The sequence below is a fragment of the Eschrichtius robustus genome, chromosome 8 (genome assembly GCF_028021215.1).
Source record: "Eschrichtius robustus isolate mEscRob2 chromosome 8, mEscRob2.pri, whole genome shotgun sequence".
In the NCBI taxonomy this organism is placed as follows: Eukaryota; Metazoa; Chordata; class Mammalia; order Artiodactyla; family Eschrichtiidae; genus Eschrichtius; species Eschrichtius robustus.
The window spans coordinates 128,017,087-128,036,129 of record NC_090831.1 but is presented as its reverse complement, the minus strand read 5'-3'; the positions used below and the strand labels follow the sequence as shown (position 1 = coordinate 128,036,129).

Here is a 19,043-nt window from a genome sequence, read left to right as displayed (position 1 = left end):
AAGGATGAATTTTTTTTTTAGTTATTATGATTACTCAAAGAATTCCATAACTCAGCTTCTAATTAACATCACACTTCCACAGGTCCAATTGAAAGTGATACAGCGTGAGGGCCTGTGTCAACTGCCTGACCAAAGCCAAAAAGTGAGACCAAGAGAAACTTCCTTTGATAAAATGTAAAAATGGGAGAAGTCCATCCCTCTTGACAGTCTAATCTAATGAGTCAAAATTTCAAAGTAACAGTGGGTCACTGTGCAAGACAATATAAAATTTTATACAGCTAGGTAACAGGCAATGGGGTACGTGGATTATATACCTGAAGCAAAATATTAGATTGTGAAGTGGAGAAAGAAAAAACTAATAAAGTACCTCTGACCTCAGAAGATTATAATGAAAGTGAGGAAGAAAAAAAAACTACATAGTAAACAATATAAAGACAGTGTTTTTAAAATTAACTACCAAATAGAAAATACGCAGATCTCCAAGAATATGTACCACTTATTTTTAAACTTGGATTTAAACATCAATTCCTATCAAATAATTCCAATATAATGAAAGGGTAAGTATTTTAAGTCTCTCTAAGTTTGGGGGAGGGGGAAGGGGGGATGGATGAGAGCAAGAAATCCCGTCATAATTAATAGATTTCTTACACAGAAGCCTTCTGATGAGTTGGCAATTTTTTTTTAATCAACTGTAAAAAGCAAGGAAAGAGAAAGAAGAGAAAAAGAACAAAAGATGACAGAAGAGAGCATCTGAGACCAGGTGTGATAGGAGCAGATCAGAAATCTAGCCAAACCCAGGGGGGGCCGTGGTCAGACTGCCAAGGTGTTTGCAAAGCGTCTTTGCAGGAGTCTCGTAGCACACGACCTGGTTTGCAAGCAGAACACTTCTACTTATCTGCCTCCTTCTTCACTGTGAACAGGAGAGAATTTAAAACCTGTGATGCTAGGGCCTCCCTGGTGGCACAGTGGATAAGAATCTGCCTGCCAATGCAGGGAACACGGGTTCGAGCCCTGGTCCTGGAAGATCCCACATGCCGCAGAGCAACTAAGCCCATGCACCACAACTACTGAGCCTGCGCTCTACAGCCTGCGAGCCACAACTACTGAAGCCCAGGCGCCTAGAGCCCGTGCTCCGCAACAAGATAAGCCACCGCAATGAGAAGCCCGCACACCACAACGAAGAGTAGCCCCCGCTCGCTGCAACTAGAGAAAGCCTGTGCGCAGCAACAAAGACCCAACGCAGCCATGAATGAATGAATGAATAAATAAATAAATAAATTTTAAAAATAAATAAATAACACCTGTAATGCTAACAGATCATTCTAGTTGAACCTTGAACTCTTTGATATTTAATATTTATTTCCCATATTGTCCCACGAAATAATGAACTAAACTGATTAATGTTTCAATTCATTCCCACAGTTCTAATACTGAAAATCTGGAAAACAAGATAAATTTCCACCAAAACTGGTTAATTACAATATGATAGAACACTCTTCATCCTTGAAAAGAAAATATGTGCTATCAGGCAAAGGTGGGCATACATTTTTAAATTTTTTAAAAACAGTTTTTTAAAATACCTTTTAATTGCCTGAGGCTCTGAGAATCACGGGTTAATCTATCTCTCATGTACAGGAGACCACTAGACATTCAGCCTCTCTCAAGAATAACGGCGGCTTTCTATTTAATTAAGCTCGTTCATTTAATATTGAATAAACAACTGCTTCAAAAGTGTTCTGAGTGTATAACCTGCAAAGGCAATTTCTCTCTCTCCCTGTGTCAGGGTTCTCAAGATCAAAGTTACATTAAAGAGAAGGAACGTGGGTGGGGCACTGAGTCGCCTGGCTTCCTGAGGAGAACACATTTAGCTGGTTCTAAGAGTTTAAAAACTCTTGTCAGAAAGCTGATCTTGTATTTACTGAATCAGGCACGAGTGTTGGGATGCAAGGCCTGCATTCTGTACCCATATGGCAACTGACTCTGGCAAAGCACACTATTTTCATGCCTAGAGGACAGCTTGGGGTTTCCTTATAGCTTTCCCACTGTGTAGTTCCAACACTGTTTATTTTCATTAAGCTAAAGAAAATCTGTGCACCTTATCAACTGCCAGTTTTCCATTCAATTTTAGAAGGAAATACACAGTAACAGATGCTGACATCGGTACAATTATTTCGACAAATTAGATCTACTGCAGTTGCACGTCTCGGGAAGCCGCTGTGGAACAGGCTTCCCCAGTGAGTCGCCCTTCCCCTTCACGCAGCGTGTGCGGGATCCTTCATCCCACAGCTGCTGCAGGAGACCCAGGCCGCCAGTGCGCTAGCTGCAGGGACTGCAAAGGTTAAGTGCAGCAGCCATACTGCCTGCCCCTGGGAGGGGGTGAGGCCAACAAGTGACTCCAGCACAGCATGGGGACAAGGGAAGGGGCCAGGGAAGGAGGCTCAGGGACCCACAGGTACCAACCCGACTCTGACCCTCCCGGGTATGTAAAACAAGAGCAACTCCTAGAGCCCCACACGGACACTGAAACCCACGGCCAGCCAGCTGCCCTCACGGCCCTCTGCTCCAAGGCCACAGCACAGTTTCATGGTGACGCCGGGCCCTGGCTGTCTCCCATACTCCAAGTCCTATCTCAGGCCTCTCTCCAACTTCTGGAACTTCCTGACCCTTTAGAATTCCAAGTTCACCAGCAGCAGAACCCGTGATGGCCTCAGCTCTTCCCCTTCTTGCTCTAATGGAAACCTAACTCTCCCACAGGACGAGGCTGTTTTTCTCCCTCAGCCTTCTTCCCGCTGGCTCTGGAGCCGGTGGGGGGGGGCGGGGGGGATCCTTCTTGGTCCTCACTGCCGTTTCAGACCCCAGATTTGGATCTCATGTCATCGGACAGCACGGCCCAGGAACCCCTACTGCTGCCCACGTACTGGTCACACCACTGCTCTCTCTTGCGTCTCAGAGTTCAGTTCCTAGCTCACCACTGTCTTCAACACCAGCCCTGTCTCAGGTCTCGGCAGCGACGCTCATGCCCCAGCGCCCTGTCGCCCCGGCGCCCGGCTGCCATCCTCTGTCCCAGCTCCACACCTGAGACCTGGTCATTATCCACGACCTTATGCGATCTCTACGAGTCCCCCTTCTTACCACACTACCTTCTACCTTTCCACCCCACTTCTTCCAGGACCCCAGTTCCTCCAACTGTTGGACCCTCAAAGATCTCCTGGCCCCTTGTCACCGTACACGCCACAGCCCTTCATTATGAGCAAGGCGCCTTCTCTACTGCTTTGCCAACACCTGGACTCAAGCAAGTCCAGCTCTGTCTAGGCTGCACCTGACACAGAAAGGTGAGCGTGGCTGGAGAAGAGCGTGCAAGCACGCGGCCGGGTCTCCGGTCAGGAGACACCTGACACAGAAAGGTGAGAGTGGCTGGAGAAGAGCGTGCAAGCACGCGGCCGGGTCTCCGGTCAGGACCCACAGCTCGAGTGGGCGTCAGAGCTGCCCAGCACCCCCACTCCCCAGCTGTCTCAACAGGACACCTTCGACAACTGTCAGTACAACCATCTCCCATTTCTGTGCGCCCGTTCCCTCTCAAACCCACCTCAGTGCGGCGTGTACTGCCACCACTTCACCAAAACCACTCTGTCAATACCCCAAAGACCCCTCTACCGCCACGTGCAGCACACGGCCTGAAGCCCGTCCCCAATGACCTGGCAGCAGTGGGTCCCCTGCTGTCCCCGTCCTCTACACTCTTTGGGTTTCTGCCTCCCTGCGGGCCCCCGCCTATCACGTCGAGGGCCCCAGGTTCCAGGCCTCGGTCCCCCCGACACGATGACGCCTGGGTCTCCCACGGGGTGCAGACTCTAGGTCCACTTCTGTGCCAACAAACCCCCACCTCTGCTTTGCACCCAGACCCCTCGTCTCAACTCTTCCTAGTAACTTCATACGTGACGCTTCCACCTGCACGTCTAGGTGGCATCTCCAGCACAGAACTTTTGTTGTGCTGCCCCTCAAAACCTGCTCTCCCCCAAGTGCTCTCAGGTGAAGGCAACTCCATCCCTCAAATGCTCAGGCCCCCTCGGCACCATCTCGCCTCTTCTCCCTCTCACGCTCATCCGGTCCATCGGCTCCACCTTGAATTACATCCAGCATCTGACCCCTAACCACCACCACGGCCCTGACCCGAGCCATGTCATTTGTTACCTGGATTACCATAGTCACCTCCTAGCTGAATGCCTGGCTCCACCCCTGCCACCCTAACAAGCCCACTCTCAACACGGCAGCAAGAATAACCCTTTTAAAACATACACCAGATCACGTTATTCCTCTGCTCAAATTGCTCTAATCACAGCCCATGTCTTTCAGAACAAAAGCCAAAGCTCTCAGGATGGTTCCCAGGTCTTAGCTGACCCAGGTGCCACACTTCTCTCCACCCGTATCACTCCGTTAATGTTACATGGTCTCTTTTTAGTTACTTGAACACAAAAGGCATAGTCTCACCAGAATTAAGAGCCCCTGTACTTGCCGACCCCTCTGCCTGGAATATTCTCCCCCGAAAGAGTCACGTCACTAGCTCCTGGACCTTCAACTCTTTCCTTCTCAATGAAGCCGGCCCTCACCACCCCATGGAAAGCTGCAGCCCACCCCAATGCCCCCCACCCTGCACGTGTGTGTCACTGTACGTTCGTCCTCTAACACGCCACACGGCGTTCTTATTTTATTACGTTTACTGCTCACTGTCTCTGCTAGAAAGCTAGGTCACAACTGCAAAAAGCACTGTCTGTTTTGTTCACCAATGTATCTCCAATGCCAGGGAGAGCGGGATCTCAATCAACACTGTGTTGAACAGATGCATGAAGATATGCTCCGTATCAACTGCTCAAAACTAGTTTCCCAGCTTCAGGAACATGCATCTGTAATCATAACAGAAGAGGTTATTCACTTAGAATTAATAACTAAAAGATGGGTTTGTACCTCTGGAACTCAAAGGAAGCACACCGAGTGGAACCTGAAGGGAACATTCACTTTGCAAACATCCCCACCTGGGAATTTATGAAGAACACCAATCAGACACTTCCACAATTAACTCTGATGCCCTTTACATTTACTGCGTCTTCTCAGTACCCGCCACTGAATGATACAACAAGAGACGCACGTGTTGCAGCAGACGAGCGTGGCCTGGCCAGGCAGCACGCATCTGAGTGGTGGGAGAAGAGTCAGGGAATCCACGTCGTCCTTATAGACCTGCACGTGAGAATGATCTGCCAGAGGAACCTGGAACTTTACAACAGCAACGGAGACACGTACCTTGCACGGGCGTCACCACTGCCCCCTTGAAGTGGGGGTTTATGTGTATGTTCTTGGGCTGCTGTGGAGTCACGGGAGGAGGGGTCATCATCGCCCTCGGGGCCTCGATCTGCGGCGGCAGGTGCATCCCTTGGGGAGGGGAGGGATGGTGTGGGTGCTGCAGGGGAAGCAGAGGCTGGAGCTGCTGCTGCTGGAACAGACTTCTGATCGGCTGCTGCTGCTGCGGCGGCGGCGGCGGCGGGGGAGGCTGAGGCTGTGGCGGAGGAATTAACCTCGGAGAGTGCGCCTGAAAAGCACCGGAAAAGAGACACATTCACGGAGATCAACACTCAGAAGGAAAAAGGCCAATGCCTTACAGATTTCACATCGACTGAACTGTAAAAGTTATGACTTGGAAATAAGTTTACAGGAACAACTTGTGTAAAACAGCAGGATAAATAAGCTGCTCCGCCCGCTCACAGAAAGGGCCACTGTCGGACAACACGAGTCAACCTCGGGGCCAGGAGGGAAAAACAGCAGCCCCAGAATAACACGCATGGATTCCAAAAGGAAAAAAAATGCAGTTCCACCATCAAAACTGCCCACCGCGAGCCAAGCGCTGCGCTGGGGACGGAACACAACCTGCCCTGGGCTGTCCCTGCACAGCCAGCCCTGCTCCTCTTTGAGAAAGCCTAGCGAGCGAGGCGAGAACGTGCACAAACAACCCTGCTAGAAACCAGGCTGCAGAAAAGGACAAAGGGCTCCCCGAAGGGAGTTGGGGGAAGCTCCTGAGAAGACGGCATCTGAACCAGGAAGGAGGGGAAGGAGATGGGCCATGCCGGGAGGGGAACAGAACCACCTGAGAGCAGCAGAGGCAGAAACACATGCCTGCTGGGTACACGAGGGGGAGACCAGTGTGGCTACAGCCACATCTGAAGACCGGAGGACGCGAAGGTGGGAAAATACACCCTCAAGGTGGTCAAGGATCTCGGGCTGTTTCATGGAAGAGTTGCTGGAGAGCAGGAAACCACCACCCACAGCAACAGCTGCAGGGCACCGGGCTCTTGTGTTTTAAGCACCTACTCAAAGGTCAGTATGTGGAGTAACTGACTCACTCCCAACCACCCTACGCAGTGGGCCCTTGTTAGGACTCTCCTTTTACAAGGTCAAGCGGCTGGTAAGCAGAAGAGCAGAGAATCTGATTCCGCAAGTCCTGCTTGTAACCACTAACCAAACTGGCCACACGCAGGAGTCGAGGCAGCAGGCTACTACCGACCAAAGTCTCTCGTATAATGAGCTGTTTTCCCCGGGATGACGCCAAATTACGGAGGCTTCTCAGCTGTCACAGCATGCATGACGACGATGACTAGCAGTGTGTGAGATGGACGAGGGGAAAGAGGATGGAAGAAGACAGACCATTTAACAGGCTACGGCGGGAGCTGAATGGAAGAAACGGCCGTGGTCTGAACAAGAGCAGCAGGAAGAAGATATTTCAAAGGAACAATGAGAATTTTGAACCCAAAGTGTACATGACCTTGTCTAACCTATCCTTCCTCAGGGAGGACTTCTCTAAAGATTCTGGAACCGGCTTAAATCCGTGGATACATACATATGCTCCCAGAAACCAGTCTGTTCCCTCCTCTAACTCATGACATCTGTAATGTGCACATTTGCACATGGTGCGGGAGTCTTTTCTATCTCATTCACCACTGAATCCACACGGAGAGCATGCTGACAGAGGGACGGCTAAGCTAAATCTGAACAGAACTGGGAATGAGCACAGCGCAGGGCCATTCACTCAAGAGCATGAAGGATTTTTAAGGAAATCGTGTGTTTTAAACAAGGGGAATTTAGGGCCTGGGCGACACCCATGCAGAGAGGCCCAGGGCAGCTAGGAAATGAAGAAACTGAGCTGGCAAGAGGCTAGGGCTACAGACCCAGACTCGTGTGGAGACAGCAGATGGCAGGAAGGACAAGGCTGCCGACTTAGAGCTCTGACTAAAAAGAGGCCTGAGAACAACGCAGCCTGAGGAACAGGGGAGACGGAAGGGGCCCTGCTGGAAGAGAAGAGAGTACACCCCAAGCTCAGACACTCAAAATAAGAAAGGCTCAAGAAAGAGGAGCTCATGGGTGATGCCCAAGGTCCCAGAGTGCAGTCCAACAGGACGGACTGCAAAGGTCAGGTGGCGACTCTGGGAGCACATTCGGGAGAGGGAAAAGAACGAAGTCCAGGCAGCAAAGGATGGACCGAGAAAATGGACACAAGCAAAGACGGTGAGCAAAGGTTATTCCTTCCAGAACTCTGAGGGTGAAGAGTCAAAGAGACAGACAGCTCTGGGGTGGCGAGTGGCCAGGATCAAGGGTGGACACAAGTGTGAGCGAGGTTAAGGTCGTTTCAGACAGCTGTGACCGTTTCAGTAAACTGCAGCTTTAAAACACCACTGACTAGCAGAGATGAGCGTAGAGCATATATGCCAAAGCCCCAGGAGTGGGTGCAGCCCCAGTTCACTGGGAGCCCTATAGCACCTACAGAATTCCAGAGACACGGCATCACTGTCGGGAGGGACTCAGGCCAACTCACACTTGGGCAACGTTTTTAAAGCACCCACAGATCTCCCAGTTGAGCCTCTCTGAAGGAGGCACATATGGGCACATACTTCCTCTCTATGTACATAAGAAAACAGGGAGTTCAGTTACTTTTCCAGGATCATGGAGACACAGTTATGCAAAAAAACTGGTCTCCTGTGTGGCTGGTTCCCCCCCACGAGGCCAAAATAACGGAGCTGGCTGTTCAGTACACGGCAAGTGGAGGTTGGGGGAGAGGAGATGGGATGGAGAAGAAAAAGAAAAAACTGAAGGGCCAGTCTTCTCGCTATCAGAGAAGCTTAAGAACAGTTGTATGAGCAGACGGCAGTTATTAATATCATCAACCTCTTTATGCTGTAGTCAACCCACCTACCCCTCTTCCTTGCAGATCAAAATTAGAATTCTCATGCTAAAACAGTAAGTCATCCTTAGAGGACAAATGTATGGACACCAAGGGGGAAAGGAGTGGGGTGGGAGGAATTGGGAGACTGGGATTGACACATTTACATTATTGATACTATGTATAAAATAGACAACTGATGGGAACACACTGTACAGCACAGGGAACTCTACCTAACGCACTGTGGTAACCTAAACGGGAGGGAAGTCCAAAAGGGAGGGGATATCTGTATGTGTACGGCTGAGTCATTCTGTTGTGCGCTGGAGGCTAACACAACACTGCAAAGCAACCATACTCCAATAAAAATTAATTAAAAGTAATAATAATAAAACAAAACAAAAAAACAGTAAGTCATCTTTTCTACTTTGTTATTTCACAAATGAATGCCTCCTAAAACAAAGCATTTCTACACGGAGGCAAAGTGTGGTTTTCCCCTAAACTCAGATAATAATGTAGGAGGGTAGACAGTGTGGACACATATTTATATTAAATGAATCTGTCCTTGAAGACTGACTTCTGAAGGAAAAAGCTATAAAATCCTGAGGCTAACTAAAGGAACAACAACAAAAAAATCACTACAACTCCTGTCTTTGTTCCTGAGATGTCTCATCTTTGAAATACAGAGGAAATTCAAATGAAGTTGAAATTACAAGTACTTGATTTATTCCTAAATTATGAAAACTTTTCATGGATACGACAATCTCCATTTTTATGGATAGGATATGACAGTTACTTGTAAGAGAAACTGCTACATTTAAGGAAAAACCTACGGTAAGCAGTGTATAAGAAAAAATATTTTATAAAATACACCATTACTGCTAGATTCTAGATGTAAGACGTTCAGTATTTTCCGAATGGTGCTCATAGGAGCAGCACCTCCCCACAAGCAGAAGGTAAAAGCGAGGCTCCCCTGTGGTTCGGCCACTGGAGGACACCAGGTCTCCTTATCGCCTCTCTCTTTATCAGTAGTGTGCAGAGAATTAGTTTGCACTACCTGAATACTAGAGGACTGAATGTGTGTGACCATACACGAAATCATACTATAGATTACAAAGAAACTTGAGCCACTATGCCTTTTACTAAATTTTAACTTCAGACTAAGATAAATGCAAAATATGATACCCACACAAAAGCGTATTTCCATTTGTTCTCAAGTCGCAAGCTCCCACAACGAAACCGTAAAGCTTACCACCACAGGTGGCTGCGTGGGCAGCAGGGCGGGCCTGTGATCCTTGGCTCTTCCTCTCTCACTGTTCTCTCTCCTCTGGTCTCCGGCTCCACGACACATGGACGAACCTCCTCTCCTTCCTCCCCGCCTTGAGCCGTAGCGTCCCTGTTTATGCTGTCGCTCCCTTTCTTCGAATTCAAGCAACGCAGCTTTGGCTTCTGCTGAAAGCTCTATTTGAAAAGATGCATATGTGTTAGATACCTTCCAATAGCCTAAATCAGATTTATAGGGAAAAACAGGAAAGAAATACATGACAATGAAACTCAGGAACGGCAAGTGCTTCACCCACTACAAACAACTCAACTAGCAGCAACAAGCAGGATACGATCACAGAGACATTCAGGCCCCATGAGTGAGACCAGTTAAATGGAAGACATGCCTTTCCCTTGTAATAAAATACAAGGATCTCCTGTAAATTTTAAAGTGTTTTCATTTGTGCTGAGGGAAGCTAAAAAGGAGGAGCTGAAGTTCAACCCAACCACCGCCCTTAATCTGCTAGGCATCCTGCAGTGATGGCGGATGACGCTGGTCAAGACCTGGCTCCCCCAGTCCTAAACCAGGACACTCTTCTAAGCGGAACCAGGACAAGTATTAGTTAATACACAGTGGCACAAGAGACTCAAAAATGACAAATTCCTGATTGTTCTGCTTTAAAAGCAAAACTAATAAAATCACTCTCGAGTCAAATACTTAATTTCATAAAGAATGGAAACTTATTTAATACTGTCATTTCAGATTTTCAGATTTATTTTTTAAAAAATAACAACTTGACTCTGTGAAGAAAGGCTTATATCCAGGCAGTCTGAGAGGGAAGCTACAGCGAATGAGAGCAAAGCCACAAAAGAAAAAAACCCATTAATGCAGATACTTCTGGGACACCCAGTAGGTGCTGCTCAGCTCTCTGACCAATGCTTTAGGGATACGAGAAACATATAGTCTCTGGCCCTAAGAAACTTCAGTTGGCACGTTATTCTGAATTCCTAGAAGAAAAATGCTAACTTATTCAAATATGGTTCCTTCATTTAAAATATTATCTAAGTTATGATAATATATCTTCCATTAATAAATGAATACCTTCTAAAGATTTCACTGCATTCTACTAAGAAGGACTGTTATGCCCTCTTCCACAGTGAAGGGTAAATTTTAAATATTACCAGTTTATCTCCTACCTTGGATTCCATAATCATCTCCAAACTCTTCCAAAATCTCTAAGCCACATTTCATTTTCTTGAAATTGTTTCTATGGTATTCCCCTCCCCTTCAAATGAATCTCTGACTCCGTTCAAAAGAAAATTTAATCTCTTCTTAACAAGCACAGACTTTTATTCTCATCTTGACTACATGATTGGTTCACATACACATTTTATGCAGTGAATCAGCAATTATTTTGCTAGTGGTTCTAAGTGTCAAGATTAATTTCACTATCCCCAGTAATAAAATGGTTTCAAATGACATCTTTAATCAGCAAGTAAAAATGCTTTCCTCCAATTGAGACAAGCTGTCACAAAAGGTCACCAAAATATGACAGGATGGAAATTACATTTGTAACTTCAACTGAAATGTTAATTTCCCTTTAAGTGTTTTCTGAACTATGTCCATATTCCAAAGTAAAGAGATATAGCTCAATGTAACAAGGTTTTACAGTGTTGTCCCTTTCTAAAATGTGCTTAAGAAAAACACATTTACATATAAATAATTTTATAATAGTTGAACTAATACATAATGAATATCTATAAAACACAGTTTACTTGGCAAAATAAAAACAAATGACAGTCTTTTTTTTTTTTTAAACAGATAACTGAATCAAGAAATTTGTGAAAATCTTGCAAATACAAGGACCATCGTGTAAACTGAAGGCGGTATCCTATTGCTGGTACTAGGTGACCTTAAACTGTTTATTACTAGATGAAAATATTTTTCCCAAAGATCCTTTGCCTTCAGCAAAATTAACCGAGGATATTATTTCAAGAGAACTTTATGCGGGCATAATAACAACGGTCTTCAGGCTAAAGCAGTAAAACATAATTTAACACATTACATGTGCCAATGAAACTGAGAATATGGCAAAATCTAGATGCCTCCTCATAGAGAAAGAATTGTCAAAGCCTAACTAAAATAAACATAGTCTTTTCATTTATTGCTTGTACTGCTTCCAAAGAGAATCTGAGGTCCACCTCCTAGGGCAAAAGAACTGGCAGCTCTGAACTGCTGTGCTGACACTTCAGGGTAACTGGTCAATGACACCCACGTTTCAGAGATGGCTTTTGACATTTCCATTCAAAATAAATCTTTCCCTTACACATGCGTGTGCTAGAAACCCTTCTCAACTGCATTCTGTGAGAGAATTAAGCCCTTTTACCCAATGGGGTCCTTTTTATGTAATGAATGAATGTATTTCCTAAGTACGTAGTTTTGTACCATCCTTGGGAAAACTGAGAAACGGTCACGTTTTCTCTAAGGTATCTAATTCCCAGAATCCTGGTTGAGGATAAAAGCTCACTACTGAAGATCATAACTCAGGTAAAAGCCCAAAATTCCATATCTAATCCAATCTGTAATTCAAATTACAGATCAACAACTGTGAATTAGGCTCTACAATGGTCAAGACTGTCATAAATATGAATTAGTGTTCTTCATATTTAAGGATGACATCATATATTTGAATGGAAAGAAGACTAAAAGTGACCAAATGCCCTTCCAGATTTTGAAAAGAACTCACTAGTCCACATGCAGATGGAAGGGTCAGAAATGGGGGATGCCAGACCATCATTTCATTCTTCTTTTTAGAGTGGAGTGTTCTTAACATTAATCAATGATATCACAAAATAATTATTTTTATTTGTATTCAGAATGTTAAAAGACATCATTTGTCAAGAAACACATATCATGTGAGACGACATATATACTCTGGTAGCAAGGTATTTTAATCCCATTACAAAGAGTAGGTAAGCAGCTTTATACAATCAAATAAGTGCAAGCATCTGTATACAGAACCTGAAACTGATATTTTTACCACCAGGAGTATACAAAGTGATGAGTACAAATTTATGTGAATTTCTAGTATACCAAGTACTGTAGTAGCTTCTCTTTCTCACTGAATATTCTTCTTCTATATAAAATTAACCTTTTGTTGGAGGGGAGGGGTCTTAAGGAAATAAGGGAGCTCACTGCTTTAGGAAACCAATCTCTAAAATGAACAGAAAAATCGTTTTTGTACTGGGAATAATCCTAACTTTTCAGTTACTAGAAAACTCATGTTTTCAAACACTAAGCTTTCTTAAGTTAGGGCTTACAAATAGGGAACAGAGAAAGATACTTTTAAAGTATCATTTTTACTTGCCCTATTATCTAGCCAAAGAATCACATTCTGCACAAATACATTTAAAGCCTTTTTTCTTAACGTTTAAAAAAATGGTAGGGCTTCCCTGGTGGCGCAGTGGTTGAGAGTCTGCCTGCCGATGCAGGGGACGCGGGTTCGAGCCCTGGTCTGGGAGGATCCCACATGCCGCGGAGCAACTGGGCCCGTGAGCCACAATTACTGAGCCTGCGCGTCTGGAGCCTGTGCTCCGCAACAAGAGAGGCCGCGATGGTGAGAGGCCCGCGCATCGCGATGAAGAGTGGTCCCCACTTGCCACAACTAGAGAAAGTCCTCGCACAGAAACGAAGACCCAACACAGTCATAAATAAATAAATAAAAGAACGTGAATTTAAAAAAAAAAAAAAATGGTAAATGGTCAAACTGTTTATGCTTCAGACACTCTGCCTCTAAGAACCCCAGGCCCTCTCTGCCCATATGTAAAGGGCCAACCTGCCCATCACTACCCCCCTTCCACCCTCCTGTCTCAGGATGACATGACTATAGCAACTGAGAAATGCCTTAAGAAGAAAAAAAGGAAAGAAAAAAAAAAAAAAAAAAAAAGATTCGACACAAATTCTTTTCAGTAAAGTAAATACAAATGACCCTGAAAAGAATGAAATGAGGCAAAGATCCTGAAAAGAAAGAGATGCAGGAATGAAACAAGCACAACTTATGAACACAGGCAAGCTGGACATTCCAGAACACGTCAGCGCTTGGGTCAAGGTCAAGTGAAAAGAGATGAGAAGACCGTAGCTGAGGAGCAGGGGACGGGAGAAGCAAGGGCGCTGAGGATGCCGGGAGGGTGATCCATGAAAGGCCCCAGGGCCCGTGAGGAGCTGGCTGCAGAGAGGGAAGGTCGCCATTCCTGACAGTGTCTGTGAAGTGGTTTCACATCCTTAGAACGTGTAGCTATCCCAGTTATTAAGATGTGACACATATGTTCCCCAATTAATGTAACAAAGCCACAGCCCACCTACACAGAAGCAGAAAAGAGATGATTCACCACCACCACCCGCCCCACATGGCACCCTCCTTCCCTAATAAGCCGCTGCCCATTGCCCTCTGGTGTTCAGCCAGGGGCGCCATCTTTCCTTTGTTCATCTTATCCCAGCCCAAGATTGAGATGTTTATCTATTCCAATAAGCTTGTTCCATAATGTTACCAATTACTCCTGCTGACGGATACTTTTGGTCTTTTCATCCCCTTTTTAAGACCTTTGATTCATCTCCTTTTACCCAAGCCCAACTTTTCAGCTCCGCTTTCTTAGAAACCTATGGTGTACCGGTTCAGAACAACCGGCAACTTTATACCATAACTTAAGAAGAGTCTAGGGAAATCCTGGGCCAAAAGGCAGAAGGAGGAAACTGGAGGGAGAAGAAATGGAGAACACTAAGTCTCTAGGTCAATCTTTCCACAAACCTCACTTAGTAAAGGAACATGATGAGATTGGCTCACTACTGTTAACTCTGGCATCTTGTGAGCTTAGTGCCCTGACAGAGAATTCCTATCTGCCACTTAAAGACACACACTCAGGGTTCCGACTGAACACGGCTACAAATAACAGTTTTATGAAGTAATAAAGGTAGTAACTAATGGTTAGTTTCTTGACTTTTACTTTGACCAAGACCAGAGAACAAGTACAACAACCCTCTGTCCTTCCATCCTTCCACCCTCCTACCCTCCTCCTTGTAATATGGGACAATATCCCAGTGGTTCTCAAAGTATGGGTTCCAGAGCAGCAGGAACAGCATTACCTGGGAACTCACCAGAAATGCAACTTTCTTGGGCCCCACCCTAAACCTATTGAATCAGAACAGCTGAGAATGCATCCAGAAATATGTGTTTTAACAAGTCTTCTGGGTGATTCTGCTGCTCAAATGTGAGAACCACTGCTTTATTCTCTGCAATGGGCACTAGACAGAACCACAGACAAGGGGGGGGCGGGGGGTCAATACTGGAAAAGGCTCTGCTGATTAGCAACAGCCTGCAGTAGGTCTGTAACAGGAATGACGTTCAACTGACTGTGCTACAAACAAGTCATCTTGTCTCATTAAACACTGAGAGGAATGGCATACAGAACAACAACAAAAAGAGATGGTTATAATAACACTAAAAGGTACAAAATAAAAACAGTCTGGCCCAGAATTAGCCCTGGCAACCTGGACAGTCTCGGGAAGGGTAAAATGACCCTGTACCACCCCACACCACCTTCCCAGAGCCAACCAAGAACCACACAGTATGCATGAGAGCAGGTCTAAGCCACAGACTCCAAAAGAAAAACTATTAAAAAAAACAATCAAATATTTTATTCAAACATGTTTTAATCCAGAAGACAAGTCATTTTTATAGACCGACCTTTACAGCACCGTAACTCAGCTCTCACCTCACACAGACCATCCACCCTCTGAATGCCATGCATAATACTCTATAAAGGTAACTTTTTTTTTATCTGTTTCATTAATCATAACAGTACTATGGAGGAAGTTGAAATGGGAGTGAAGGATGGGAGACAGGCAAAAAAAGTTACCCAAAGTTTCTGGAATGTTCCTTCTCTCTCTAGTTACATCTGAGAGCCTAATAATTGTTCCTTCTTTCCTTTCAGTTTTGAAACGTAATCGTCCAGATTCTTCATCATCATCCTCTTCTTCATCTGACTCCTCTTTCATGTCCTTCTGCAGCTCCAAAGTTTCCATGCCTCCCTACATTGCAGACATACAAAAAACAAGAGGAGGGAAAGTGAGTTCATATTCTTTTGAATTAAATATTGAATAATGGTTATGTATACACATATGTGTATGCACACATAAAAGCTCTTTATATTCAAGATGTAAAAATACTGCAAAATGTCCTATTTGTAAAGCCATGTGAAACATTAAACTGATCCCAGGAGACAAAATCTCAAACATTAAAAATTAACAATGTTAGAAAAAATTCGAATTCCTACTCCTGGTTAACATACAGTCTTACACATTGTTACTACTTATACTTCTAAGAGAACAAACATGAATTCCAAAAATCCCTGCTGGTCTGGAGTCTAATTCAGAGCTAAACAAAGTTCAAAATATTAATTAAATTAACACTAGTGTTCCCGTGAGCTTATTAGCCTATAACCCACCTTGTAACTCACATTAGATGACAGCACACTCCTTCCCGTTAAACAGGCTCCACATTTCCTTTAATTCCTGACCCCATCTACTTTGATTTCCAATGCCAGGCAAGCGCTCCAAATCTGCTGTTGGGTTGATTTGGGTTTTTTTCAGCCTCCATAATCTTTCCTGTAACATTCCTCAACCCTTTCTACTTCGTTCCACTGCCTAGTGTTCGTTCATTACCACCTCTGGCTCAGATTATTAACCATAAAACTATTTTTTTTCTTCATTCACATCACACTAAAACCAGTTTTTATCTTATATTTCACTACATCAGGATTCGTACAAAAATTCTGCCTAATCTGGTCCCAAACTAAAAGTAATTTCTTCATCAACAATTCTTTCTGTATAACTCATGTTCCTTTTGACACTAATCACTTTCGCCTCATGTTACATCTTAGTGACCTACTGTTAGGTAATAAGGTAGGTACCTACTGACCGTTAGGTTCACTTAGACTTTTGGTAAACTTGAAAAAAAAAAAGACCCAGAAACTACTCTTTCAGTCTCATCATTCATAATTCTTACATGTCCTTTACTCTTAACAGAAACAAATATGAACTACTTCATTAGAAAGTGTGCCAAAAAAAAGATACAATCATTTTGGATTCTTTCCCCAACATTTTCTGTGTAAAAAATGCACACACTCATTGCTATAAACTCTAAAGTAGAGAATCAAATGCCTGAAAATAAAATAATGAATGTAAACTGTAACTTTTAGCCTAATGATTGCAAAACCACTTTTCAGTATTCTGATACTCAGCATACTATAGAATTTTTTTTTTTTTAATTTTAGTCCCTTTCTTTTTTTTAATTTATTTGACTTATTTATTTTTGGCTGTGTTGGGTCTTTGTTGCTGCGCGTGGGCTTTCTCTGGTTGTGGCGGGCGGGGGCTACTCTTCCTTGCGGTGCGTGGGCTTCTCATTGCAGTGGCCTCTCTTGTTGCGGAGCACGGGCTCTAGGCGCGGGGGCTTCAGTAGTTGTGGCTCGCAGGCTCTAGAACACAGTTGTGGCGCACGGACTTAGTTGCTCCGCAGCACATGGGATCTTCCCGGACCAGGGATCGAATCTGTGTCCCCTGCATGGGCAGGCGGATTCTTAACCACTGCGCCACCAGGGAAGTCCACTATAGAATTTTAAAGTACCAAAATTTTGGCATTTTGTTGGCTTAATACCATTACTTCTGTCTTACTGAATATCTGAAACCAAGAATGAGTGACGTGCGAGATGGACCCAGCTATGTTTGTGCTGCACTACACTCAAACTGAGCAAACGTCAACTCATTTACAAAATACTCTTCTCCACCGCCATTAATGCTCCAGAGCAGTGCTTCTCAAATTTAAGGTTTATATCGATCACTGGGAATCCTGCTAAGATGCAGATTCTGATTCCACAGGTCCAGGGTGGGGTCTGACTTTCTGTATTTCCAAGAAGCTCCAAGTGAAGTCAACATGCAGGTCCACAGACCACACTTTAAGTAGCAAGGCCACAGAGGAGGAAAAGAAATCACTACCAATAAAGCAAAGATTCTATTACAATAGTCATTTCTAATTCAACCATTAAAAGCAATTACAGTTCAAACACTTTCCAAGCAAGTTTAACATGAAACACGACAGTACTGAAGCTAATAGTTTATTCTACATACAAATCTCCATCTAAGAAATCTAAATACAATACAGACAAGTTGAAAATTGTTTCTTTGAAACAAATACTACAGGCTACCAGAAACAAACCAACAAACAATTCTAGTCTATGACCCGGCAATCCCACTGCTAGATATTTACCCAAGAGAAATGAAAATTTATGTTCACGTAAAAACCCACAGGAAAATGTTTACAGTTCTCTTTTGGATCACCGAAAACAGAAACAATAGTGAATGGATATACGAACTACGGTGCATCCAAACCATGGAATGCTCTTTCAGCCATAAAAAGGAATGAACTACTGATACAACAACTGGGATTCAATCACAAAGGCATCATGCTGACTGAGAGAAGTCAAAAGGTTTATCACTCAAAAGGTGATATTTTGCGACAATTCCACATATATGACACTCTCCAAGAAACAAAACTGCACTAGTTACCAGTGATTAGGAATGGAGGGAGGGCCTGACTACAAAAAGGATGGCACAAGGTAGCTTTCTGAGAGATGAAATGTCCTGGAATGCAAACTTCTGGTCCAAGTCGCAGGGTCCAGTTCAGCTTTGAACTACATCAAGGATTATACAAGCCCTGAGCTGAAACTGAAACACCACCTGGTCTCAGCTGCTTCAAGTACAGGCCACCTGGCAACATTCACTAAGCTAGACTCGCTCCTTCAGCCACTGGTCACTACCTCTTATTCTAAATACTGGGCATCTCCTTTGGCTATGTGCTTACAGAATTAACTAACAAACCTACCTGCCCAAATGTTGACTTTCTCTGCAGAGAAATACTTATGAATGGAATATTCATACATATTCACAATATTCCATTCACAACTAAAATTCCACTGAAGGGTGATACTGGATAACAATATAAAAATTAAATTAGCCTAAGATTATATTTTGTAAGAATTTAAATACGTATGTAAATCTCTGATTTCATTATAGACACTGTCAGAAATATTTGAAGGTTTGATTTTTAGCTATTTAATTATCTTGAAAACCTGAAACTTGTAGTTGTAATGCTTAACAGAGGGTGCATATGAAAATCATCATGAAAGTTCTTTAAAAATAGATAAGTCCACTAAAGTCTTATCATATATATTGGGTTGGCCAAAAAATTCGTTCGGGTTTTCCCGTAACATCAATACAGAAATAATTAGAAACCCTAAGGGGCAGCAAGACCCAGACTTGTATATTTTGTTACATTCTCCAGCTAACTCTGAAATGAACTTGTGATCTCAGTGTTTTGAAAGAAAATTCAATATTCCATCCCAAATCTGAAGAAAAAAAAAATTAGGCAGTTCTCTGAACTACTGGGTTGGCCAAAAAGTTCATTTGGTTTTTCCTGTAAGGTGGCTCCAGGAGCACGTAGTTGTCTCTAACTTCATTCAAAACAATTTTGTTAGA

The 19,043-nt window shown here is 44.1% G+C and overlaps 1 protein-coding gene across 6 annotated transcripts in view; it reads right to left on the bottom strand.

The window, feature by feature from the left end:
* The window catches only part of RBM33 (RNA binding motif protein 33), a 118,659-nt gene that overhangs the window by 60,899 nt on the left and 38,717 nt on the right, over positions 1-19,043 (bottom strand). For all 6 annotated transcript variants that reach the window (XM_068549755.1, XM_068549756.1, XM_068549758.1 and 3 more), the window contains 3 exons: positions 15,371-15,542; positions 9,447-9,655; positions 5,293-5,578 (listed from right to left, as the gene is read on the bottom strand). In XM_068549755.1, the coding sequence (XP_068405856.1) occupies positions 5,293-5,578; positions 9,447-9,655; positions 15,371-15,542 (667 nt within the window). The remainder of the gene's footprint in view (positions 1-5,292; positions 5,579-9,446; positions 9,656-15,370; positions 15,543-19,043) is intronic.